Source organism: Trichinella spiralis (assembly GCF_000181795.1).
Source record: "Trichinella spiralis strain ISS 195 chromosome Unknown Scfld2, whole genome shotgun sequence".
Lineage (NCBI taxonomy): Eukaryota > Metazoa > Nematoda > Enoplea > Trichinellida > Trichinellidae > Trichinella > Trichinella spiralis.
The window spans coordinates 3,019,068-3,046,740 of record NW_003526941.1 but is presented as its reverse complement, the minus strand read 5'-3'; the positions used below and the strand labels follow the sequence as shown (position 1 = coordinate 3,046,740).

Below are 27,673 nucleotides of genomic sequence, written 5' to 3'. Positions count from 1 at the left end.
TTGCATAGGAGAGAAAGGGACAGTGGAAAAAGAGAAAACTAAGAAATATCTCCCTCTCTTCCCCTTCCCTTCGTCCCTAAAATAAGTAAAGAGGGAAAATATCACGAACGTCCATACTTCTGGGTCGAGTGGTTCACCAAAAAGCTGAATAATAATAATAATAATAATAATATGTTGTTGTCATCGACGACTTAGTCAACCTGCACCATGGCTGTCCGAACGAGTCAATGTCGAAATTTGTTCTCGCTTTTCTGTTTTTTCTGCTTCGTTTCAACTATCATTTTTGCCCAACAACAACTGGATAAAATTGGTAATTATTATTATTATTATTTGCATTATGATTGATGATGACGTTGTGGTTTTTTTTATCTTTCGCTTTACAAATTTTATTATTTGTCATATTTGAACTTTTCACAGAGCATGAGAACAAAACTCAATCTTACTTCGAACAACAACCTCTGACAGACCCTTTGAATGACAACGTACCACAGGTAATTTAATGTTTGCTGTTGATCTATTTCTGTTTTCTTTTTTTCAAATTTTCATTTCACTCCCTACTGCTAGTTTCCACTTCTTAAATGATTATGCATGCTAACTTGACGAAGCGTAGTCGTTGAGAAGCCGGTTTCATAAGCCTTTTCATTAGCAAATTTCAAATTTATTCAAAGTTAACTCGATTTGCGACAACTTTGCGAAAATTCACTCTATTTGCTTTCATACACTTTGCACATTTTTATTCTTTATAATTACTTATTTATTTTTATTATTTATCAGTCATGGAATATGTTGTGGCCAGCTATGCGGTCAGATCACTTTTACGCAACCCAACCGTTGTCATTTATTCACCCTACGTGCGGTCCGGCAGTATCAATTTGTTCTGGAGTTCAGTATACAGCCAGCGTTGTCACTGGCATTCCACCGGTATGTTTTTAGCGTGTTGTGTCCTTTTTCATCAACATAGACAGTGGTCATTCGATCTCTGAATATCTTTGATTTTGTGAACCACCACCCTGTGCAACTCACATTTTGCCTATTCAAGTCTACTTGACCGACTTCAACAACAAACCAACGACCATTTGTGGTCATTGTGAAAACTGCTGAGATACTTGCCGAACTTCCTTATTTGCATTTATCACTGACCGTTATTTGACTAGATGGTGTATTTTTAGGAAAAGAAAGCGTTGAAAATATATCCATTGCCAATAAAAGCAAAAAATATCTACAATCCCAATGTACCTGTAACTTATGCATTTTTCAATGGTAATTAATGATCCATGTAATGGTGGTGTTGTTTAAATGGAAATTAAATTATTGCAGGCACTCCTGAGACGTTCAGCAAATATTTTGCAATAAACGCTCAAAATGCTGAAATTGTTCAGCTGAAGATCATTCCTAACAAAGAGGCTGGTCCTTTTTTGATTTATGTCATTGTAAGTGGTGTAATTGAATGGTGCAAATAATGGGGAGGGGTGGGGAAAAGTAAGTTTATTTTTTTTTAAATCAAATTTCAGGCCAGAACTGCTTACACTGGAAGTAAGGTTAGTTTCGCGCAGTTGAACATTCAGGCGTTGAATCCGACTGAGAGTCGTTTTGAACCGGAAGTACAAGTGACCAACACGCAGGCTTACATTGATGAAAATGCTTCAATTGGCACGTTAATTCGTACTGAACGTCGTCAAAATGGACCACCGTTGCAAATTTCTGTAACTGATAAAGATTTGGTACGCTTTTGAGGTGGTCAATTTGTGATTTTTAATTTCAATAAATTGTCATTTTTTCAGAAACCTGGCATGCCCCCCGCTATATATCAGTACATTTTAAGTGGTTCAGGTGCCAATCACTTTGCTATTGATCAACGTGGTTATGTTTTTTTGAATGCATTAGCTTTGAAAGTGGACAAAAATGGTGACAATGTTCATGAATTGATTGTAAAAATTCAAAATTAGTTTCAAATTAATTCATTTCTTTGTTTTGTATTTTCAATGCTTTGAGATACGTGCCAGGGAAGTGGACACGACACCAATTCGAACAAGCGAACCGGTGAAAGTGCGAATTGAGATTATTGCTTTGGACAGTCATTCACCACCTGTATTTGGTTCGAAAGTTTATTACGCCACCGCTTATTCAGGCTTGCCACAGCAAAGCTTGATTCGGGTAGAAGCTTTTGTTCGCTTGTTTCTTAAATTATTCATTTTGATCAATTAATAAATTGATCGTATTTAATTTCAGGTCAAAGCAACAGTGAAAGATAGCAAAACGTTGGCAATTCTCAAGTATCGAATACTGTCAGTATCCAAAGGAGCTGAAGATTTATTCCACTATAATGAAGACACAAACACGTTGATTGCTTTGGGATTTTTAAATCCAAACGCTCAGTACCGTGTTGTATTGGAAGTGATGGACAAATTTTCTAGGTAAACTTTTCAAGTAAATTTCTAGTATTTCTACTGTATTATTTGATGCAAGATTTTCTTCTTTTGATCAGAACTGCTACGACTACTATAATGGTCAGAGTGGTGGATGCGGCCACGATTGGCCATCTGTATCAATATTCCACACAATCCGTGCAGCCATTAGCATGGACCACCACTACAACCACCACGGCAACTATCCCGGCTACGCAGCCAGTTATTGCAGCTACATTTAACATAACGGTTAGCGAAGAAGTGTCGCCTGATACTTTAGTTATGACATTGACGGTATAGTTGGTTTGTTTTTTATCTTTCCGTGTGATTTGAACGAAAATCCACTACGGATTTGCACTGTAGGCTGAAGGCGCTGCACCGGACCAGACATCTTATCGCATTACAGACGCTACGGAAAAGGGAAAATTTCGTATAGACAAGAATGAGTGCGTTTTACATTTGCTTCTTGTTTCCATTTTTCTTTTTTTTTAACTTTTGTTTTCAAAATTTATTATTTTCAATTAAAGTGGAAGAATATTTACTGCCGGTGCTCTCGATCGAGAGCATATTCCAAGCCATCGGCTCGTTATCGAAGTCAAAAGTGGCACCGTATGTTCAAATTTTATTCATTTGTTTTGAAAATTTTCCATTTAATGTGATTAGTTTGTTACATTTTTATTATTCTTCATAGATGACAACCTACGCTGAAATTTTGGTTAACATAAGTGATGTTAATGATAATCCACCAAAAATTGTCAATGAAACACCAATCAAATTTACAGTCAACTCGAACTCACCAAATTCAATTATCGGCAAAATAACTGCCACAGACAATGATATTGGTGATAATGGAATTGTTCGATACCGCTTGAAGTTTCCAAATAAGTATGATGAATTATTTGGATGAAAAAATAATTTTCAATGTATTCATTTGTTTTTGCAGATTTTTCAGCATTGATCCAATGAAAGGAATTATAAAGAGCCGGGCAGATTTGTCGACTACTGGACATTCGGTGCACAAACTGACCATTATTGCCGAAGACGGAGGTGAGCCTTCACTCCAGTCTTCGGTCGATGCAACGATAGAAATTTTGAATGACAACACTGACACCGGCCCACTTTCAGTTCCAGTGTTTACTGGAAATTATTCTGTAGGCATTGATGAAAATTTAGGCCCAACAAATTTGGTTCAAATAAAAGTAAATTTTTTTTGTTTTTGAATTTCATATTTATCATATTGAATTGTGGGTGTTAATTAATTCATTTTTAGGCCAAATATTTGGACGGGAGACAAGGTCCAGTGACGTATATTTTGAGGAGAGGTGATATGTCTTTATTTTCTATTGATCAGCGAACAGGGATGTTGTCGACGCTGGTCAGCTTGGATGCGGAAAAGCAAAAGAAATATACATTGATTGTTGGTACTGAAGAAAATTTGTCTGAAGAACCACCAGCTTGGGCAAGGGTTACAGTGATTGTGCATGTAATTGCAGAGGATTTTTTTTGAATTTTACTTAATATTGAGATTTTAGAAAAGAGAAAATTTTCTTTTGGGTCTTGTTTTATTTTAGGAACTGAATGACAATAGTCCAATATTTCAAGAGAAATCGTATTCGACTACGATTTCCGAAGCACTGCCTCCTGGTAGTTCTATTCTTCAAGTATCTGCCAGTGATCGAGATGATTCGGTAATGATTAGCATTTTTTTTGTTGTTAAGGTTGGTTGAACTGTGGTAAAATTCCATTTTAGTCTCCAAACAATTTGATCAAGTATAGACTGATTGGTGATGAAGAGGCGGCGAAATTTTTTGCAATTGACGAAGACAGTGGTCTCATAACTATTGCGCGATCGTTGCTCGGTGCTGGCAAGGATAAATTCACGGTTTATTTGTGCTGAAGGGTTTTTTTTTATAAATTGACACTTGAAACAGTCTTTCTGCTTTCAGCTTTCTGTTGAAGCAAAAGACAAAGGAAATCCACCTCGTTCTAGCTTTACTACAGTGGCAGTTCACGTTGAAATTCCTACCACTACACCACTTCATTTTGGTTCTTTATCTACTTGGATGCCACCAAGTAGCAGTGCCGTTCATCTGCAGAACAACTTTGTGAACAGCGTGTTCAAGTATGCGGATCATTTCAAGCAATTGTTTAAACCATCACATTACGCATTCATTTGATTCTTTACTTGTTTGTTTATTTATTTTGGTGTGATTTTATTTTTAGCACGACTGTATATGAATTGGTTCCTTCTCCTCACTTTGTGATGACTTTGCCGATGAAAAGCAGCAATCCAACTTGGCAACCAGTTGTTCAATGCAAAATTTTAGATGGTGATTCTGAAGGTGATCACTGATCTGTTTTTCTTGCATCAGCGGAAGGAGATGTATGATCTAATTTCTAATGAAAAACATTTTGTAGAAGCATTCATTATCAAAACGGGATCCGGTGGTTTGTGTGAGCTTGAAACGAGGTTAAAGTTGGATCGTGAAGAAGTCAGCATGTACAAGTTGAATATCAGCGCAGCTACTGTCCTTCCATCGGGTAACAACGGTTTGCCGTTTGTGTGAAGATTTTGAACGCTTGGTTTTGTCATTTTGTTTCAGGTGCTCAGTATTTCGACTATGCTACAGTGTTCATTGAAGTTTTGGATCAAAATGACAACAGACCTGAATTTCAGTTTGATGAAGACTCTGCACTGTTGGGTACTTTTATTGGAATTGTCGACGAAAAAGCGGCCGAATTTACTCCAATATTGAAAATCAAAGTAAATCAATAAAAATATAATATATACATATATATGTTTATTTATTTATTTATTTAAGGCCGTAGACAAGGACGTGGGAAGAAATAAGCAGATTGCTTATTCTTTGCTGGAAAATGATCCAGACAGTTCGTTGTTTATGATCGATCAAGAAACTGGCGAACTGAAAACTAAAGCAAAGCTGAAAGAACAACGTGGCAAGAGCGCAGCAGTTTATCATTTCAGAGTTCAAGCTAAAGACAATCCTTCGTATGGTATTCCTCTTTCAGCTGAGGCGAACGTTGTAGTAAGTGCAATAATGTTTTATTGTTTCCAATTGAATGCTTGATTTTATTTTAATAATTGAACTTGCAATTAGGTGAATACCGTGAGAAATACGAACCGTTTCATGATTACCGTTGACAAATGGCATGCTGGTCAACAAGATCAAAATGTGAAGAAATTGAAAAAGTATAAGAAATTATTGTTTATTATTATTTTGTAATGAACTTCATGCTTTTTTTTTCTACACTCTAGTGAAATAAGACAAATTATTGAAAGAAGTAGAAACAAATGCCAGATGATTATTTTGGAAAGAATTGAAGATGCTGATTATTTGGGTATTGTGAATAACTTTGGGTAAATTGTTGGCTTTTGTTTTATTTCATTCAATTCAGCTTCAATTGTAAATTGTGAAATTTCTTTAGCGTGAATTTGATTTTTGTGGCCGTCAATATTCAGACGAAACGTGTTTGTCGTTCCTCTGATCTGGGGGAAATTTTTGCCAAAGAAAATATCCGTCGATTGAAGGAACGTCTAGCACCTGCTTTGCTTGTGCAAAATGTGCAAGAAATGGTTTCACCGTCGACTTTGTTATTTGGACGACGACTACAAATGTCTGAAATTGTTCTCATCTCCGTTGGCTGTTTCATCGGTCTTGCATGTCTCGTCGGGGTTCTGGTCCTTTGCTACTATTGGAACAGGTAGATTTTTTTGTTTCATTTCATTTCATTTTATTTTATTTTATTTTTACTTTATTTTCTCCTTCATCAATTATAATTATGAAGTGAATAATAGATTTTTTAAAAATATATTTACAATGGCTGACTGTTTGTAATCATTTTGGCACTGAAAATATGTTTCACTGTTTTGTTAATGGATTTTTTTTGTATCACTCTTCATTTAGAAATTTTGAAAGTAATTTAAACGTTGAAAAATTATTCAATTTCATTGATGGCATGCTGAAACAACATTTGTATGTTTCTTTCAGGATCCGACAGATACGGATTCGAAGTTAATTTTTTGATCGGCAAATTTCACACTGTCAATGAAGCTGACATCGACAAGTGTCGGCAATTTGGGTCCCTAGCATTTGGAATTTTGATCTTCAATGGCAAACTTATTGGCTTGCAAAAAAAATGTTTATTCCTTTTTGGCAGTATTCAATTTTGTTGTTTCCTTGCGTGCACTCACAATAGCAGCAGCATCATTTCTTACTTTTATTTTCACTTGTCAAATTGATCGCATCTAGTCAGCCGAAAACTTTAAATGTAAACTGTGCATGAAAAAAATTTTATAATATTTTAAATGTCCTATTTGTTGTGTTCATATGTTATAATGATACGCTGAACGTGTAATGTTTGTAATGTTTTTCATGTAATGAATAATATTAAAGTTTCAAAATGATCATTTTCACTGTTTCACGTTTTGCAAACATTGCTGTTGCGAATTTGTAGTAGTGTATTTCAGCTGCATTTTTATGATTTAAAATGTCTATTTTTCAGTTTTTTTGTTTTTCAATCTCTTTCTACAATTTAGATCGCAGGCCAAACGTGCATCGAGCGAAAAAGCAATGCTTTACGCTGGTATACCGCCATTCAATCCCATACTGATGTCCCCTAGTGAAAAGGAGTACGAAACGCAGGTGCATTTGCAGATTTTACAATTGCAATTGATTGTGTCGCAAACGTTTGTTTGATTTAGATGCTAGAACTTTCCGTTCCTGATGAACCATATGACAAGCGTTTCAACTTGACGACCGTGGGCATTGACGATGGAATATACACTATTCGACCGGGTGACAGATCTGCACTTTATGGAACTCGAAGTAGCAGTCTGTCGCATGTGTATATTCCACCGCCGGATTATCCAAGAAATGAAGATATCTATCCGAGAAGGCCCAAAGTTTATCCTAGACACAACTTGCCAAAGAAAAACAGAAATTCACTTTTATAATATTTTCATCTCGTCATCAGTTTTCATCAGTTATAATCAGAAAAATTTTATTTAGCAACTTTACAAATTTGATCTTCAAAAGGGTCGGTCATTCATGTACAGCAATTGCAAATGTATCACTTGTTAAAATAAAATGTAAAATAATTTGCCATTCTGTTTATGAGAAAAAATTATTATCGTTATTTAATATTTAAAAAAAGTAGTAAATTTATTTTTAGCATGAAATTCCTAACATTACAGAAAGGCAATTCTTTAATAAAGAAATTAATTTCTACACTTTGCTAATTATTCACAGTTGTATGATCATTGAAAATGATATGAACATTAATCATATGCATTTTGCGGAATAAAGATGAAAATATTTTTTTAAATTATTATCAACAATTCACTGAGTATTATCTACAGTAATCTATGACTGAACTTGCTGTTCATTATATAAAAAACAGTACCACTTCCGTGTTGTTATTTGCAGCACTTGGTACGTTCGCGATGTCGAAGAAGTTCGAAAAGTTATTAGGTAAGCATTTGCATAAAATTTTATTTTTGAATTACTCTTTAGACTGTCATTTAACTGGTTCGATACTTTTACACATCTGCTGGTTGGCTAAAACTGGAAACGTAGAATTCTTGTCGACAGCTTTCATTTTTACAATTATATAATTCATTTGTAAATTTTAGACCGAGCAACGGATGCTACACTGTTAGAGGCAGATTGGGAAAGTATTATGAACTGTGTTGATGCAGTCAGAAGCGGAGAAACTGCGTAAGAATTACACCATTTTGAGTTAACATTGGAAAAACACTTTTTCTAAAACATTAGTTTAAGCATTGTTTCAAATAAGATTGAAGTTTTTTGTGAATTGTTTTAATTGACTTCGAAACTGTTTTGATTTTAAGTAGAATTGAGTTGAAAGAATTTTTTTTCAGACCAAAATCGGCAATTTTGTCTGTTCGAAAAAGATATCATTCGGATAATCCGCACGTAGCACACCATGCACTTTTGGTTTTAGAAGCACTGGTAAAGAATGGTGGTCCAAAAATACATCGGGAAATTGCCACTAAGGAATTCATGGAAGACCTGAAGCATGTTACAAGTGAAAGTGCAGATAAAGTTAAAGATAAAGTGCTTGAATTGATTCAGTGTTGGGCCCATGCGTTTCGCGATAATCCGGAATACAAAATTGTGAAAGATACGCACACATTGATGAAATTAGAAGGTACAGTTCTTTATTTATTATTGAACATTTCTGCTTTTTGAATTGCTAAATACAGGTCATGTTTTCCCGGTGCTTCGTGAAAGTGACGCAATGTTTATGGCTGAGTCAGCACCGGACTGGGTCGATGCGGACCATTGTTTTCGATGCAAGGTTCAATTTTCGCTCATTACTCGCAAAGTAATTTTATTTATTTATTTATTTATTTTTGCGTTGAACTGTGAATACAAGGAAATGCATGCTTTACAGTGTGTATAAAGAAAAGCGTTTGTAATATATTACATCGATTTGTAGCATCATTGTCGAAACTGTGGTCAGATTTTTTGTGACAAATGCAGCAATAAAAATATACCTTTGCCACATCTCGGTATTGAGCGTGATGTTCGCGTCTGTGAAGGATGTTTTGATCGAATCAAAAAGTACATTATTTTAAATAATATATAGAGACAAATTTTCTTTGTAAAGTGCAATTTATTTTCAGTCCAATTGGAGATTTAATTAAAAAACTGGGCGAATTTACACCATCATCCGTTGAATCGAGCAAAGCTGCGGTAATTGACGTGATGAATGTTTTGTTCTGCTGTATGTTTGTATTATATGACAGTTGTGTTTTAAGTTGGAAAAAGAAAAGCAGAAGGAGAAAGAGAAGAAAGAGGCAGAGCTCAGAGAAGAGGAAGAGCTACAGCTTGCGTTGGCTCTATCACAGTCAGAAAAGGAAGAAAAGGATCGTCTTAAAAATGTATGTTTGATAGTTTGGAGTCGGTATTTATGTAATAATTGCAATTGTACTGATTTTCAGCGTAATTCATATCAGTGGAAAACTTCTCCTCCGACAATGATGAACTCAAATTACGGCACCAGTTCTGCTTCTGTTGCCAATAATCTGTCCCCAAACCATGTATGTAAAAATTTTTACAGTTTAATTATTTTTCAGCTTATTTTAAAGGATCATTTTTTTAATTTGAAATGTATGTAATTTATTGTAATTAGGCTGAATATGCATGAAGTTGAACTTGTCATGTGTCATTTTAGTATAAGGTTACTGTAGAGAAGGTAAAATGTGAAATTTAGGTACAATTCACTGTTCTCTTTTGTCGAAATGTACAGTATGATAAAGGTTTTTTTGATATTAATGAATACTTTTAGATTAAAAATGTTATTTGTAGAATGAAGGGAAAAAAGATAAAGGATTGTCGTCAGCGAAAGATATGGAAAATGAATTGGCCCGTTACTTGAATCGTCAGTATTGGGAAAAGGTGAGGTTGGAACAGAAACAGGCGAATACAAGAAAATCACCCACTCCTTCCGCTCCGTTTGAACCAACTTCAGTAATTAAACAACCACTGGAATCAGTAGAAAGTGAAAATAATAATAATGGCGTCGAAATGAATGCTTTGCAAGATTTTGTAAATTCACTCAACGAGAGCATCAGTGTGTTTGTCAATCGGATCAAAAGTAATCAAACTCGTGGGCGATCGGTTACAGCCGATGATACCATACAGAACAATTTCATTGCCCTCACTTCGATGCATTCTCGATTGTTAAAGAATATGCAAGATCGAATTGATCGTCGTGGTATAATTTTGAACTGCAGTTTATTTCACAGTAGAATGTAGTTTTTTTTTCTTAGAATATTATGAGAATTTGCAAGATAAAGTGAATCAAATTCGTGAAGCAAGGGAAGCGTTGGAATCGCTTCGAGAGGAATACAGAGATAAAAAGAAAGTGGAATTGGCTGAAATGCAGCGCCAGAAACAATTGGTAATGCTTGCCAAGTTGCAGTCAATGCGTCTCAAGAAGTATGAAATGCTTGGTTTACAAAGAATGGAAGCTTTGCGACAAATTGAGGAAAAACAACGAGAACTGTTTATGCGCAACAAAACGGCAATGCAGCAACCGCCACCGCCTCCATCACAACAACCACAGCAGCAGCAGCAGCAGCAGCCTGTTATTCCTGTCGGTCTACCACCACAACAACAACAGCATCATCATCATCATCATCAACAACAACCGTCATTGCTTACAGGTATGGATTTATTTATACGTAAATTTTTTTACTTTTATCAGGTTAATCATTAAGGAGCGATGGGCTCTAATACGCTTGTCCAGCCGTCCGCAGCGTTTAACCATTCATGTACTACTGCTCTGCAGTCTGGACATGTACAGGCAGAATTTTCCCAGACGCCCCAAGTTGTTAGTGTTCCGCACGTAGCACTGATGTATCCATATACAGTGCCGACAAACGAGAACTGTGCACCATCGTCGCAGGTGTTGATGCCGAATCCATATTCAGTTAATCAGCCTTCGATGGTTCCGCAACAGGCGGCTTACCATTCTTCTTACTATCCAGTGGATCCATCATATGGTCTCTCGTACATTCATGCACCATCTGCGTACCATCACTCTTCATCATACGCTGTTGCTGGTCAAATGGACGTGCAGTCGTGTGTTTATCCTCTTGATGGAGCGGGACATTTTCCGGCACCACACGCGTATACTGTAAGTCAAGGCATACCCGGTATGGTGATGCACCCACAGCCGACGCAGCAGGTAATGCCGACTGCAGGCCAGCCAAACGTATCGACACCGGTGACACAGGCATCAGCATCTACACAATCGGAACCTGTAGAAGCAGAACTGATATCATTTGATTGATTTTTTAGCGCATCTTATTAATATACACACAGACTTATTTATCTGGTTGTCCATTTATGGATATGCATTTTTTAATCAGTAAGTGAATTGGTGTGGGTGTTTTTGCATGTTTTTGTTATGGGTTTATTTTTTATATTTATTATACAAATTAATATGAATGTGAAAGTATGAAAAAACGTTCATTGCTTATAATAGTATATATGATTAGTACGATTTCCATCATTTGGTTATATAATGAAGTGGTTATTCAGATTGGTGAAATCCACTTCGTTCTGCGAAGTAATGCAAAACAACAGTTTACATGGTCTGCTCTGATAAATAATACTGCTACTTTAAACATATGAATAAAACGATATTTTGCATAATAAGTGCACAGCTGAACATTTATTTCTGGGAAAAGCGGTCGCGTCAGCTGTTCAGTTTGCTCAAAAATAATTTATTTGCACATATTTCGAAACATTCATACATTGTATCTGAGACCAGTGACACGACTAGTCACTGATACTGTATTTTGGTCTTCGTTACTTGCATTTGAATTTTTGAATGCTTTTCTGAAATTAATTTTTGTTTTTTCTGAATTAATTTGAACAGGTATCCATTTTATGCCGTGTTGTGCAAATGATCAAAACCGTACGAGACACTAGTGTAAGGAAAAGCTGTTATTTTTTTTCATTTTCAAATGTAGATATAGTTTGCGTTGATGCACATCTAACACCAGTAATAATTATGTTGCAAAAATTTTCAAGCAGTTCAAAGCTCCTCTTGGTTGAAATCAAATACTGTTCATGCGATCCGATGGAGAACAGACACGCTTATTGAAAAGTAAGAATTAATTTTAAAATTGCTTTCATTTTAATGGAAAATAATATTAAAAGTATAAACTTTCGTTTGTTTTAAAATAAAAAATTTTAAGTTGCATTTTTTTTCTATTTATCTTTCCTTTTTTTTCAACGTCGTCAATGACAAAGTGTTGGAGAATTATTACAGTATGCTTGAAAAGTATGAAATGCAATCAAGAATTAAAAATATTTATGTTCTATCAAGTTGATGAAATTTCCTGTTTCTGGTTTACTGTGTATCTGAGGCAATATTGTTAGGCCTTGCTGCTGATGGATGATTGACTGACTACTCAGAGGCAGTTATGGTGCGATTCGTATTGTAACGCCATCACTAACAGTGAGCGAAGAGTCCTCGCTCTGTACATAACAGCTGGTAAGAATGGAGTGTAGTAAATTTGGCCGATTTTATCATGTTGATATGGTCAAAAATGCACTGCTTTGCACAGGTAGTCAGTCGGGAAGTCGGCATTTCAATGTACCACAGCTAGCCAATGGTTATGTTTTGAATATTGGCGCCAAAATGCAAACACAAGTTGAGCACTGCCTTTTTGCTAGTTTTATTACACCCAAAATTTTTATTAATCAAAAATTAACTTAATCAATAATAAAGCTCAATGACAGACATTCCGTTGCTAGGTTGCTTTTATCTTATTGACGCCAAGAGGCGGCGGCTAGGGTGTCTTGAAAATACACTACAAAGAAGCGAGAGAATGTGCTGATGATGCAAGATGGAAAAAGACAAATGACAATTTGGAGTTTCAGCTATCAGGTGAAGTTGATCGCTTTGCCGCAATAAGCTTGCAAGTTGGCTTCACGAAACGCTTCTGACAGAGTCTGTATTTTGAACAGAAAAAGTGAAATAAAAATTATGACTGAAAAATTGAGCAGAAAAAAATTATAACCGGATGTGCATGACAAACTCGTGCCACGTCTTCGCATGAAGCTCCATATTCCAACGCTATCACTGCTTCGGCGATCATTTCGCCAGCATTGGGCCCAATCACATGAGCTCCAAGGATACGATCTGTTTCTGCGTCGCCCAAAATTTTCACAAATCCATCGACATCGTTCACCGCTTTGGCACGACTGTTGGCAACGAACGGGAATTTGCCGATTTTATACTTCACACCCTGGATATTGAAGAGAGCAGACGAAAATAAACAGAAAAAGTTAACCAAAAGCACACGTTTTTGAAACCTGTTCTTTAAGCTGTTCTTCAGATTTTCCAACCCAAGCTACCTCCGGATGTGTGTAAATTACAGACGGGATGCAGTTGTAATCGATGTGTACAACACCGCCGTTGATTCCCTCCACGCAGATGATACCTTCATCTTCGGCTTTGTGCGCCAACATCGGTCCTTCTATGCAATCACCGATGGCGTAAATGCTAAAGAAATGGCAAATGACAACTGCTTTTCAGATCAAAAAAAGCATATTAAAGGAAAGCATTAAAAACAACATCAAGTGGCGCTAACTTGGGTACGCTTGTTTGAAAACGTTTGTTCACTGGTACACGCCCTTTATTGTCCAACTGAATGCCAACATTTTCCAAGCCCAAATTATGCGTATACGGTCGTCGACCGACGCAAACCATCAGCGCATCACATTCCAACTCTTCCTTTTTAGAACCTTGTTTAACACCTTCCATGGTCACTTTGATTAAATCGTTGGACACTTTGGTAGCGGAAAGTACTTTGGTGTTCAGTTTGAACTTCATGCCCGATCTGGACAAGGTACGTTGAAAATTTCTTGAAACTTCCATATCAATTCCAACACCACCGATGTAACCAAGAAATTCAACTGCGGTTACTTCAGCGCCGAGACGATGCCAGACCGAACCCTGAGAAAATTAAAACCAAAAACAGATAACTTGCAAGCAGTATTTAATTTGAACAAAACTGACCAATTCGACACCGATCACACCGGCGCCAATGACCACCATATGCTTGGGCACACGATTCAACGACAATGCACCAGTGGAAGTTAAAAAATATTGCTCATCGATCTCAATTCCAGGAAAAGGCGTCACTTCAGATCCAGTAGCGATGAGGATGTTTTTCGTTTTCACTTTTTCTTGCTGACCATCCGACTTTTGGACGGTCACTTCATTTTTCGCGGTAATTGTTCCATGGCCTTGCATATGTGTAACTTTGTTCGCTTTGAACAGCGCTGCAATGCCACCAGTTAGCATCTTGACAGCGTTCGACTTCTGTTCCATCATCGCTGCCAAATTCAAACTGGCTGTGCCTTCAATGCCTGAAAAATGAAGCGAAATTTTTGAAAAACGATCACACGTGAGAAATGCTTAGAAATATCAAACATGAATACCATGCTTTGCGAAATGGCCGCTTGCAAACTGTTCGTAAATGTGAGAATTGTTAAGTAACGCTTTCGAAGGAATGCAGCCGACGTTCAGACACGTGCCTCCCAGTGTGTTATCCTTTTCCACGCAAACGGTCTACAGAAGTTTGATTCAACAAATAGAAACATACAAAAATCGTTATTTTATTTTGCTTTATATAACAACAAACGTTTTCTAAACAACGCAAGTAATGACTGAACCGCAGAATAAATATGAAATATTCTGACAGAATAATCTTTATAGAAAAAAAATGCAGTGTGAAAAAAAATTCTACAAACGCACCTTCATCCCAAGCTGAGCAGCTTTAATTGCAGCGACGTAACCACCTGGACCACTACCGATGACAACAATATCAACATCCTCTGCAAAGCAAAAAACAATGGAAAAAATCTTTCAGATATAAATAATTTTACCTGATGAACTGGAAAATTTTCTAAACTGGATCCAGTTGTCATTTCTGAGCAACGCCTGTCATAAAAAGTAAAAGAATAACATCTGAGCATCTGATGAAAATCTTTACTTGGAAGTGTTTTTTAATAATTGAACTTCCCAAACGAAGCATAGCAGCGTAAATGACGAATTTATTTGACAGGTAAAATATCACCAAATTGACAGTCGATAATCTTGATAAATGACAAAACTCAAAAAATATCCTACAGTAGAAAATCGTATAAGCAAGTAGCAATTATATTTGTTTCTGTGCATTTGTTCAGTTTTCTCTTCATCTGCTTCCCCTCATACATATTCACATATTTATATATTTATTATTTTTCAACGTTATTTAGATTTAAGTCAAGGAGGTTAGTGTACTTTTCAAAGCTGTTCTATTTGAAATTACAGTATACGTCTTTTAAACAGGCACCAAAATATGCAGATGAAATATTTCAACAATTAATGCTTTAGATGAGCTTTGAAATTTTCATTATAAGTCATCCTTGTTATTGTTAAAGTTCATTACTTTTAAAAATATGCTTTTATAAACAAGCAAGTCTATTCTCATGTAGTATGACTTAATTTACATGTAATTATTTCATCGTGATTTATGTTGTATTTCATTTTATTACTTGTGCATCTATAAATAAATAAATAAATAAAATGTATACATATATGTGTATATTTCATTCTGTTTTTAAATGTTTCTTTTTCGTTTACTCTGGCACTTAATCAATTTTATTGAAATGACCTTGAGGCTCTAGTGCAATTCTATATGTAAACTTACTTTTGAAGTTTAAAAATGGTTTTGTTATGTTATTTAAAATAATTTTATTCTATTTATTGTTATTTTTTGTTTAGATATTTATTGGGCTGTATTTGCTGAATATATTTCTAATCTTAATGATTATGAAGTTGAACGAACTTGCATATTTATTATTATAACTGTATTTGTCAGCAATGTCTAGATGATTGAAGGCGGACCGTATTCTGTCCTTTAATGAATAAAACGTAACGAAATGTTATTTTCAATACATTTATACAAATTTCACTGTTTAAATGATTTTAATGTTTTTTGAATTTTTTAAAAATTTATCAGCTAGTGCAATCGATTTTGGATCATTATTTTGTGATAGGTTTAGAATATTTTATTTTAAAATTTTCAAACATGTTAGTAATTCACATTTTATGATGCCAACATACTGTCAAAAAATATAAACTCAGCTCAGAATCTAATCAAAATGAAAAGCTGTTCCTAGTGTTTAAATTTTTGGACGGTTACAGTGAAGATAATTTGCTTTGCATTTAGAATATTATGCACTGCAGTGTAAATTATTATGCTTCTTTCTCATATTACTGTCTACTGTATGATTTCACTATTAAAGTTCTAAATCGCCCTGCACGAACGTATTAGATAGTTAACACTTCCGTAGGCTAGTGACCGCGAAGTTTAGTCACAAATTTGATTCATTCACTATTTTCATTTCACGCTTTTGATTAGCGCGCTTGTTTGTGCAATTACAACTGCTGTTGACATATTGTAGGCAAGATTGCACCAGACGGAAGTTAGTACATTTTGAAATGTCATCCGGATCGAAGGATACTGATGTGGATGACGACGACCTCGTTTTGTATCTATCAGGCTCGAATAATGCTGCCACTGAGGAATCCTCAATGCAGAATTTAGCCAATATGCCACCAGTGAACAACAGTAAGATTAAATTTGTGCAGTACTAAATTAAGTAGAGATAATTGTGAAAATATTAAATGTACTTTTATCTGCGTTGCCTGATATTTTCCTGATATACTATGTCAAAATTTAAATACATATTATTTCCTACAATAGGAAATTCATTTTAGTATTTATAAAAATCGAATTTTTTTGGTTTGTATTTCTGTTGCCACTATTTTTGGGAAAGGAGAGTATATGCTATGTTTTTCATTCTCTTCCGATAGCTACTTTTTGAACTTAAATGGTTAAAAAAAATTTTCCTTTTCGCGGCAATTCAGCTGTCAGCTATTGGAATATGTGTACTTCCTTGTTTACTTAATTTCATTTGTTTTTAAGTCAACTGATTTGTTTGTTATTCACTTTATTTCCAAGAAACAAATTTCTGAGTTATGTTGTTTCTACTGGTTTATATTACTGTAAAATATTTTTACCAAACAAATTTAGAACAACACATTTAGAACATTTCGATTTTTATTTCTAACAAATTTTTCTATTATTCCCTCTTTGTGAATAGTAAACAAGTATCTTTTTTGAATCCAATCATTATATATGAAATACATTCAAAATTGTATGAAAAATTAACACTAGTAATGCGCAAGCCAACGACTTTTTGTAAATTATTTCATTTGCAGAGCTTGGAGATTTTTATTTGGATTTTATCAGTTTTTCCATCATGACAGTTTAACGTATTTGAGGCTTTAATTAAATATTTTTTAATTTTTCTTTTTGATTTGCTGCTATGTATATATTTTTAACAAAAGAAATCCTTCTTTTTTAGCATCTGGTGAGACGGGTCCGTCTGAATTTGTGTGTTGTGAGTGTGGTCCAGGCAGAACCTCTGAACTTGCCAAGATGGTTGTTAAATTAAGGTAAGTAAATTTTAAATTTCAGCTTCAGCTGATTTGTTTTATTTTAATGATGTTGTTATATGTTCATTTGTCTGTGTGCAAGTATTTTTCATTTTCGTTTTAGTTGTTTTTCAAAATTAATGAGTTTTAAGTCACAGAGATACGGAATAACTTGGACCGAAGTATTTCAGTTTGAAAAGTGCAATTGATATTTAAAAAATTAGTTCAAGGCAAACCAAAGCTTACTGTACTTTATTTCCAATTCACAGCTTTCCTGTTCCTTATTTTGTCAGTTGCGGTTATGCAGTGTGAAAAATTAGCTGAATCTTTAATGCAGCTATGGTGATAAGTTGCTCAAGATAATTTTTTCTTCCCATGCAATATGCGAAACTGAATGTATAATATTTCATGAAACTGATTGCTTGTTTCAAATTTAGAAATTATTGATTTTCAAGTTTGGTTTTCTGAAGTGATCTTTTTCAGTGCATTGTATTATAGAACAGTTTTTTTTATAACTAGAATTACTGAATTATAGTTTTCTGAAATTAAAGATGTCCAAAAATTGTATTTGATTTATTAGAACATACGTATTAAAGGAAAATTGTTTTACAATTAATTGATTAGTTAGAGAAATCGCTTAGCTATGTACAATTAACAGCTTCAGATAAGTTTAGTGATATTACTGAAATTGGTTTTTATTCTAAAATTTTACAATTATAATTCATTTAAAAGCCGTCATAACATGAATTAACGAATTTCAATGAAGAAAAGTAAGTAGTGATTCATTTTGAGTTATCGAAACGTTGTAATTTGAACTGACTGCGAATTGTTATTCTGTAATTATTAAGTTTTAATTGAGCAGTTTTTTTTGTTCAGTTGAAAAAACTGTCATCTAATTAATTCATTTACAGTTTTACATAATTTTTAATTAATTGTATTTGAAGTGAATCTTCTGCAATATAGTTTTCATTATTGTTTATGAATATTTTGTATTGTTTAAGCTCGGGTGAGAATTTCGCGGGTTTGTCGTCTCGAATTGCTAATTTAACCCACGACGCCGAAGAAGGCCAAGCTCTCATGATGCTGGGATGTATGCACGGCTATCTTGATGTTGTGTCAGCGATGCTGTCGTTGCAGATTGACGTCGAAGATCGTGGTGTCGACGGCGACCGAACCCCTTTGATGGAAGCTGCCTTGTACGGTCATGCTGAGGTGGTGAAATTGTTACTGTCGAAAGGGGCCAGCTTGACTAGCTTATCAAAAAATGGTCAGTAATTAATTTTTTTTGTTGTTTCTTGTTGGAGTGTTTAATTTTATTTAATTTTACTAGGTTGCTCACCTTTGTATTTTGCATGTGCGAGCGGTAAACTGGATGTGGTGAAAGCGATGCTGGATGCAGGCGCCAATCCGAATGAACAAACTAGCATCGATCGCTTCTATCCATTAGCTGAGGCGACCGCCATTGGCGATCTTGATATGGTGAAACTGCTTATTGGTCGCGGCGCGAAAGTAAAAATGCCTAATCGACATCCTAAGGTTTGCTTGTTTGTTGTATTTGCATCCTTTGTTTTGTTGAATGAATGTTGTTGAACATTTTGGTTTTCTTTGGTATAGGATAGTCCATTGTCTGTCGCTTGTTTCAAAGGTTATGTGGAAATTGTGAAATATTTTTTAAGTAAGAAGTGCAACTATGGTGTTCATGAGAAGGATATAGAGGCAGCTTTGATTGAGTGTTGTGCCGATTCTCGAGTGGACATTGCCAAGATGCTTCTGGAAAAATGTTATTCACCGAGTCTTTTGTCCTCTTGTTTGGAGTCGGCATTGCTGTTGGCATCAGTTAGCGGGTGCGAGGACATGATTAAATTGTTTCTCGAGTATGGCGCCGATGTAAATCATCCTTGTTATAAGGGTTGCACTCCTCTAATGGAAGCAGCTCGAACTGGCAGCATGGCCTTGGTTCAGCTTCTTTCTTCCTATGGTGCCGACGTGAATGCAGTTCATGAAGACACTGGTGAAACTGCGTTGACTATTGCTTGTTCTAACGGTTACAAGGTAAGATTTTTATTTATTTCTATGTGATTTGTTATTTTTGGCTTTTTTGTATTACGTAAATTCTAAATTAGCTTTATTTTGAAACAGAATTAGTCATTTCTTCTAATTTAAATAATGAGATAAACAAGTGTATTTTTATTTTTTGAATTTCTTGCGGAAATTTACGAATGTGTTTAGGACATGGCCCTGTTTTTGCTGTGCAACAATGCCGACACTGAAGCTGGTATCAATACAGCGCTGATTGAAGCGGCGCAAGAGGGTTGGGCTTGTTGCGCACAGCTACTTTTGGAACACGGAGCTAACTTAGAAGCGCTGAACCCAGCAATGGAGACGGCATTGTCGAAAGCGGCTGAGAATGGACATGTTACAGTCACTAAGTTGTTGCTGAGCGAAGGTGCAAATGTGGAGCAAGCTGATCGCAATGGGCAAACTCCGTTGATGAAAGCAGCCAAGAATGGACACCTTGTCATTGTGGAACTTCTCTTATCTAGGGGTGCAGATATTAATCGCCTGACGCCTGGGAGGGAGCATACGGCTCTTTCGTTGGCTTGCTCTTTTGGTAAAGAGGCTGTGGCGCGATTGCTGCTGGAGCGTGGTGCTGATGTGAATGTAAAGCTGAAAGACGGTACGACGTGCGTCATGGAAGCAAGCCGTGGTGGACATACGGGAGTTTGTCGTATACTCTTGGATAGTGCGTTAAACGGGGCGGCAGCCTTGGATTCGACTTCAATGATGTCTTCAGCAGGCGAAAGTGTCGCACAATCAGCTGAACCGTCAAAATTTGCCCATGGCAGTGACGATGAGATGGTTGAATGTGAATTTGATGAAGCAGAATTGTCCGAGTCGTCAGAAGAGCAAATGCCTGGTTTAGATATAAGTATCATGGGAAATTTGTACGAACGAGGTAAACGACTCGGCGATCCAATATGCGAAAGGGCTGCTGCGCAGTGTTATAAAAGTCCGTACCCTCAATTAATGAACTGCTCAGAACCAAATCGTCGTTTGAATCACTTGACTGGTTTGATGTACATCACTCCGCCGGACACGAATCTTGGCCGAAATTCAGAACCACCAGTGTTGATACCGTCATCAGCACAATCGCCAATGTCCCCCAAGTGTCAATATTGTCCGGCTGGCCGGTTTGTGAACGTTAATGGTGAACAGCACTTGGATGAAGGTGTACCGATTGTTGACGAAGAACAGCAGCAACAACAACAGCAGAATGTAGAATCATTGCCTTTGCATTTGCATGGACACACGGATTTTACAATGGGTTCCCCGTTGCAGCACATTGATTTAATCGACGTTGATGCAGCTTGGAAACATTTTGCCGGTAGTCAACAGATGCAGATGTTACAACAGGGACAATTTAATTTTGTTGTACCCGTTGATCAGCAGCAAGCCCTGCTACCACCGCAACAGCAGCATGAGTTTGAGGAAATTTGTTGCGCGACATGTGAGCGTAATAACTCTTATAGTTACAGTCAGGAGAGTCACCATCTTAATGGAAACTATTCTACAGTGGATGAATGTGCGTCCAATTCAGATTTGGCAACTTCTGTACAAGAGAGCTACTTCATTCCACTTTCGACGGACAAAGACGTAGATTTAAGTGGCAGTTACTTTGCCGCTTATCAAAATACATTTGCATTAACTGGAAATGAAGATATATCATTGAAGATGACAAATTTTGCTACTATTGCTACAAATATAATGCAAAGGCGGCAGCAGCAACGATTGCAACGTTCACAGGAACAGCATCCTCATCATCAACAACAGCAGCAGCAGCAGCAACGACAACAACAACAACAACAGCAATCACAGCAGCAACAGTCACAGCAGCAACAGTCACAACTAGAGCAGCAAAAGCAGCAGCAACAGCAAAAGCAGCAGCAACAGCAAAAGCAGCAGCAACAACAAAAACAGCAGCAACAACAAAAACAGCAGCAACAGCAAAAACAGCAGCAACAACAAAAGCAGCAGCAACAACAAAAACAGCAACAGCAGAAACAACAACAGCAAAAGCAAAATCCGAAACAACAGAAATTACTACCTCAACAAATTTCGCAGACAAATATTGGACATGAAACGCAAACCAAACCTCTGACACCACCAACCGGGGTTCCTCCGCCCCCTCCACCAGCTGAAGCTTTAGCTGGTTCACTTACATCCACTCGCGTCGTTAAGACGACCAAGCGCCACACAGCTCGAAGGTCGAAACCATTTCCATCGACTTTACTCGGGCAGAGCAGTGCTGCTAACACCACTGCTGGTATGAGCGGCGGGAGTAGTGGTGCTGCTGGTCATAGTAACGCCACTGTTGCATCATCCACCACAGCACAGTCAGATGCAAAGTTGACCGGATCGTCTTCAACTTTGGATTTGAACATCCAGACTGAAAGCAATCATGACACTGCATTGACGTTAGCCTGCGCCGGTGGCTACGATGATCTGGTATTGTTTTTGTTGCAGCGTGGTGCGCATATTGAGCACCGTGACAAGCGGGGTAATTTTGCAATTTGAATTTGTAATTATACCATTTTTTAATTTGTGATAAGAAATGGTTAACTTACAATTACAGGCTATAGTCCACTGATGGTAGCCGCAAGCCAAGGACACGCTTCTACGGTCGAGGTGCTGATCAAGCAAGGTGCGAACATCGAGGCGGTGATCGAACGCACCAAAGACACCGCATTGACTTTGGCCTGCCAAAATGGTCGCAAACAGGCGGTACGTGTTTTATTGTCACACAAAGCTAACAAAGAGCATCGTAACGGCAACGATTACACACCATTGTGTGTGGCAGCGTCCGGCGGTCACACGGAAGTGATGCAGTTGCTTTTGCAAAGCGGTGCTGAAATTAACGCACGATCTGGAAGTAAGCTGGGCATCTCGCCGTTGATGTTAGCTGCAATGAACGGCAACGCAGACGCGGTGAAGTTTCTAATTGAGCGTGGTGCTGACATCACTTCGCACATTGAAACTAACCGAAACACTGCCTTGACGCTTGCTTGCTTCCAAGGGAAAGCAGACGTGGTTCGCCTTCTATTACAGAGTGGTGCAGTAGTTGAACATCGTGCTAAGGTATATTTATAATATGTTGTGTAATGTTACATTTTATGAATCAAACTGTTTTGTTTTTGATTTTTAATTGCTTTTTAACTTCTAATCTGTAGAGTGGTCTGACGCCCCTGATGGAAGCCGCTACTGGCGGTTACGTCGAAGTTGGGCGAGTGTTGCTTGAATTTGGTGCCGATCCCAATTGTTCCCCAGTGCCAACCGGTCGTGATACTTGTCTGACTATTGCAGCTGATAAAGGACATACCGCTTTCGTATCGATGCTGTTGAATTATGGCGTATGGGTGCGTGATATTTTTTTTGTTTTTGTTTCTCATTGCATTTGTTAATTGCTGTCATTGTTTGCATGTAAATTTTAAAGTTGGATGCTAAAACAAAGAAAGGTCACACGGCATTGTGGCTCGCTGCGCATGGTGGTCATTTGGAAACGGTGGCCGTGCTAATTGAAGCGAATGCGGACATCGAGGCGGCCGACAATCGAGGCGTAACACCTTTGATGACCGCCTTTCGCAAAGGTCATGTGGAAGTGGTTCGACTTTTGGTCAAGCATGTTCGACAGTTCCCCTCTCATCAAGATATCGTTCGCTACTTGAGCACAATCACTGATAAAGTCTGAAAATTTGATTTATTGCATATTAAAAAAATTTTTTTTCATTCCAATATATATGTATATAACAGGATCTGTTGGCCCAGTGTCGAGAAGCTGTGGATGTAATCGAGGCAGCGAAAGATCGACAAGCGTTGCAGGCGAACAAAGTGGCTGCCGGTTTGTTAATGGAAATTGAACATGAACAACAGTTGGCCGAGTCGAGGCGTCAAGCGAAGCAACGGAAAAAGGAGAAAAACAAGCAGAAAAAGATGAAAAAGAAAGCTGAACAACAGCAGCAGCAGCAGCAACAGCAACCGGCCAGTGGCGTTGACGTTGCGTCGCAAGATTCAAGCTCACAAGCGGATACTGCTGTGAAATCGAAGGATATGGATGTTGACGAAGTGGACGACGTTGTCGAAGAAGAAGAAATCAACGATGAAAATTTTATAGCAACATCGGTAACTACAGCAGTAGAAACAGTAACAACGACGACGACACCAGCAACAGCAGCAGCAAAAACAGCATCAGGCGAACGATCGAATAATGATAATAATAATAAACGAACTGGCGGCCCCAAGAAGAAGCATCAGTTGACGGTCGGCAGGAGCCCGTTTAGCAGTAATAACACCAGTCGAGCGAGTTCAGCAGCGAGCCTCTCTCCGCAGAGGAGACCTGTGGTGAATTTGGATCCGCTGATCTCTTCTGTCGGTGGTGAGTCGTGTCCGGTGCAGGAGGGTTCAATGGACCAAGAATTATCCGGTTCGCCGAAAAGCGGCGGCTCAGATGCGGAATTCATACCCGCTAGGCCGTCGTACGAGAGTCGTCAGCGTGGTACCGCTGGAAGCGATCTGGCTGACCGGCAGGGTCGAAGGCGTCGTTTGCGCAGAGGCAAGCAAGAAGCAGTCTCGTCGCCCAAGTTGGCTAGCGGCGTCAGAACGTCCGGCGGTCAAGTTAGCACTGGCAGCGGTGGTTCTGGCTCCACGGGTCCTCCATTACCGTCCTCTACGCCGTGTTCATCCCGACCTCAGCATTTTACCTCTCATGCGTCGACTTCACGCGGCAGTTTGAAATTTTCGTATGTTATTTTTTAATTGATGAGTTTATTTTTTATGAGATTACAGATTTGGTGTGTAATTTTTAGCGAAAATTTTTCCTCATCGAAATCGGTGCAACAACAAAATGCTTGCAAAGCAACCGGGCCTGTTGACACCACGCATGGAAAAGCTGCGGTTTCTGTTGGTGGTGGTGGCGCTGCTGTTGCTGACAATGCAACGCGAGCAGGGCCAGGAACTGGAGGTCGTTTCCGTGCTAGCGCTAGCCAACAGGCGACGAGCCGTTGGCGGGTCGAGGAACCGACTGGTTCGTCGCCGACCTGGCGCGATGGACGCCGTCCTCAGCAGCATTATCGCCAATACGTTTCGTCACAGGCTATTGCCCGGGTCATCGGTCGCGGTGGACAGAATATCAACGCCATTCGAGAAGCCAGCGGTGCACATATTGAAGTCGAAAAGCAGCAGAACGGTCAGAAAGAGCGCATGGTCACAATCAGGTGCGTTTTTGTGCAGTATTTTATGTCTTTTTTTCTGCTTTTTCTTTCTTTTTTTTTCTTTTTTTCTTTCTTTCTTTGTTCGCTGTCTTTGGAAAAGCTTCTTTGTGCTTGATGGGTTTAATTTTCGAGTTTCTTCACGTACATCTTCTTTATTATCCCTAATCAAAGCAAGCAAAACAACACATACACACACACACTCTCTCTCTGCTGTAACGTTGACGAAAGTTACGAATATTCATTAATCTGCATTTTTTGTATGTTTTCTGGTATATTCTGCTGCTTGTTTCTTTATTGCAAAGCTCAACCAAAGTTTTGCAACCAAATTTAATATTATACATTGCCATAGTTGCTGATTTTGGCAAAATAGCTTTTTGTGGAAAAGTTGTTCAACTGAAATTGTAAAGCTTGTAAACGGTATTTAGCTGTTTTTGTTTTGTTTTGTTTTGTTTCTTCAAAAAAAATACTTTTTTAAAATATTTTTTGTGATTTTTTTTCAGTTTTACTGAAGCAAGGAAGAAAAGGGTACATTTTTTTGCTTGCTTTGTTTTTACAACTTTTTAAAACAGAGAGAGTTTGTTTCTGGTGTTTGCGGCAATTTCCCTCTAAATATCGGCAGTTATTTTTCTCTCACGGTTTCACACTAACCCATCAAACTCAGACATGAAGCATTCCGAAGTATAGCTTTTTTAGCAACCGGCCGAAAAGTTTCTCCGCTTCTAGGGGATCAGTTGAAGCGGCAAATCAAGCTCTACAAATGATCGGCGGTCTGGTGGATGATTCTGAATCTCACGTAGAAAGTATTATCTCAAAAGTGAAAGGTAAGGAGAATAAGAAGGACAATATTTCTGGTCAAGCGAAGAACGCAGCAGCTTCTGGTTCCGGCTTTGGCGTTTCACCGTCCAGAGCAGCAATGTCGGCCGGGCCGAGCGGCAGGTCAGCGGAAAAGCAGACAGCAACAACAGCAACAGCTTCCAAAGGCGGCTTTCCTGAAATCACTCAGTGGGTACCAAGCGCCGTCTCCACAGCAGCGGCGACAAAACAACAGCAGTCAGCTGCAGCTGGTAACACAAGCGCCAGCAGCGTTCATGTCAAAGACTCGCCTCGGCCGACGGCTACAGCGGTTGAGACAGCGAAGCCAGGTGCAGCGGATGCCGCGGTTGCGATGGTCATCACCTCGAGCAGTGTTGTGACCGTAACCTCGACGGCACCGCCTGTTGTTAGCGTTGTGTCAACTGCTGCCGTTTGCACTGCTGAACTATTCACCTCTGCTTGTTTTGTGCCAAACAACACTGCCACGATTACAACTACCACGTGCAGTAGTATTAGCACTGGCGTCGTTAGTAATAATATCAATGAAAACGTCTGGGCTGTGAGGTCGGTATCGTCGCCGATGAAAGCAACAATGAACGTTGTCAGCTCACCGTCAACAGTGCGCAGTAGCCGAGACCCAACAGTGAATACTGGCGAAGAGAACATGCAGTCGAACGTTGTTCCAAGCAGAAATTTTGAAGAGAATAACAGTGCGTATTCTTCTGCCGGTGTCGCCGCAACTGCGCAGAGCAAAAACGATACTAATTACAACAAGGCTGCAGCATTTGGTACGGATGTGTTCTCTTCTCGTGCTGACAACAACGACCAGACGGCAAGTGTTGCTCGAAATGTCGAAGCGGAGCATCATCATCATCATCGTTCAGCTCCAGGAATTGGTTCATCAACGGTTGAGAGTCCTTCTTCTTCTACTACCCATCTTGCGAGCGAATCAGGGGATCCGTTCGAGTTGTTCGCCGAATATTTGCTCTATTCTCCTTTTGGCATGTGTTTTAACCGTGCCAAGTCTCAAAACAAAAACACTGCGGTAACAGCAGCTTCTAAAACGACGCTGACTGCAGGTCCAACGACAACCACCGCGAATGGTGGATTCAATTATTTCAGCACGGCGTTTGATTTGAACAGCGGGCGGAATTCGGCTGGTGCATCTGACGCTCTCAACTTTTCCATGACTGACTTTGCCAGACCGGCATCGGCGTCGGCAGGGATCAGCAATTTTGGTTCTGCAGACGTTGCTGATAAATACGGCCTGTTAAATTTCAACACGAACAGTGACTCTGGTCACCTGCGTTATGAGCATGATATTTGGAGAAATGATCGTCCAACCTATCCTACTCCAATTGGCGACGAGCGTCGGCTGAAGCAATTAGCCCAAAAAGAAGCGGCCAAAAAAGAAGCCGAATCAGACTCTGCGAATATTACAAAGAAGAGTAGTACAGCATCAAATATTGAAGACATGTTTCTCAGCTCCACAGATTATTGGGATCCAGAATTGTTTCGAGTCAACCGCCGTAATGTTGATAATGATGTTGACCGCGATTGGCTTGGTAATGGTGGTGGCTATGATTTTTACACGTCTTTGAAACAGCCCAGTACGCGATCATTGTTTGACATTCCCAGTTCATCATATTACCAGCAACAGAAACAACAACCGCAGCAGCAGCCGCCGCAACAGCCACAACAACAACAACAGCAGCAGCAGCAGCAGCAGCAGCAACAACAACAACAACAACACAGTATGGATTTTGTTAATCGTCACCAACATCAGCTTCAACTTTTGCAACATCAACAACAGCCCTCACAGCAGCAACAACAGCAGCCACATCATCATTACTATCATCACCAGCAACCACAGTCTGTGCTCGGAAACAATGAATCTGAATCGTCATTTCATCAAGCAATGATGATGAGCGTGCAAGGAATGCAAGCTATGCACATTGGATCGCAGAACCCTTATCAGAGTGGTGCAGCTTCGTCCTCACATCACCATCATATCGCTTCACAAAATACTTATCCGCATGTACATCATCAATATACCCCAGGATCTAGACCTGCGATGGGAACGTACCATTATGCATCTCGCGTACCGCCACCGCTAGTGATGATGCAAGCTGC

General features: G+C 38.4%; 4 protein-coding genes across 4 annotated transcripts; 3 read left to right on the top strand and 1 right to left on the bottom strand.

Annotated features, from left to right (window-relative positions):
* Positions 1–207: 207 nt before the first annotated feature.
* On the top strand, positions 208–7,507 carry Tsp_03156 (putative cadherin domain protein). Its single transcript, XM_003379450.1, has 28 exons — positions 208–310; positions 418–491; positions 775–921; positions 1,170–1,260; positions 1,318–1,430; positions 1,512–1,721; positions 1,782–1,928; positions 1,993–2,154; positions 2,230–2,414; positions 2,486–2,699; positions 2,769–2,851; positions 2,933–3,014; positions 3,097–3,290; positions 3,349–3,604; positions 3,676–3,888; positions 3,977–4,123; positions 4,156–4,287; positions 4,337–4,527; positions 4,629–4,747; positions 4,824–4,955; positions 5,009–5,169; positions 5,228–5,452; positions 5,525–5,616; positions 5,853–6,105; positions 6,416–6,438; positions 6,964–7,069; positions 7,129–7,329; positions 7,436–7,507. The coding sequence occupies exons 1-28, from the start codon at positions 208–210 to the stop codon at positions 7,505–7,507; spliced, it is 4,128 nt and encodes a 1,375-aa protein (XP_003379498.1).
* Positions 7,508–7,791: 284 nt separating this feature from the next.
* Tsp_03155 (hepatocyte growth factor-regulated tyrosine kinase substrate) lies at positions 7,792–11,249 on the top strand. The gene is made up of 12 exons (XM_003379449.1): positions 7,792–7,897; positions 8,059–8,143; positions 8,308–8,491; positions 8,522–8,597; positions 8,653–8,774; positions 8,889–9,013; positions 9,076–9,145; positions 9,211–9,333; positions 9,394–9,492; positions 9,761–10,169; positions 10,225–10,620; positions 10,675–11,249. Exons 1-12 carry the CDS (start codon positions 7,792–7,794, stop codon positions 11,247–11,249), a joined length of 2,370 nt encoding a protein of 789 aa, XP_003379497.1.
* Positions 11,250–12,853: 1,604 nt separating this feature from the next.
* Tsp_03154 (dihydrolipoyl dehydrogenase) lies at positions 12,854–14,953 on the bottom strand. Its single transcript, XM_003379448.1, has 8 exons — positions 14,890–14,953; positions 14,733–14,812; positions 14,417–14,546; positions 13,992–14,344; positions 13,564–13,928; positions 13,286–13,475; positions 13,009–13,218; positions 12,854–12,922 (listed from the first exon to the last, which is right to left on the bottom strand). The coding sequence occupies exons 1-8, from the start codon at positions 14,951–14,953 to the stop codon at positions 12,854–12,856; spliced, it is 1,461 nt and encodes a 486-aa protein (XP_003379496.1).
* Positions 14,954–16,463: 1,510 nt separating this feature from the next.
* Positions 16,464–27,656, top strand: Tsp_03153 (putative KH domain protein; the record flags this gene model as incomplete). The annotated part of the gene is made up of 12 exons (XM_003379447.1): positions 16,464–16,593; positions 17,393–17,483; positions 18,464–18,729; positions 18,793–18,998; positions 19,143–19,514; positions 19,692–22,020; positions 22,096–22,598; positions 22,691–22,876; positions 22,954–23,202; positions 23,271–24,260; positions 24,303–24,730; positions 25,421–27,656. Coding segments are annotated over exons 1-12 (7,986 nt in total), but the record flags the coding sequence as incomplete, so codon positions are not given.
* Between the last annotated feature and the right edge of the window lie 17 nt (positions 27,657–27,673).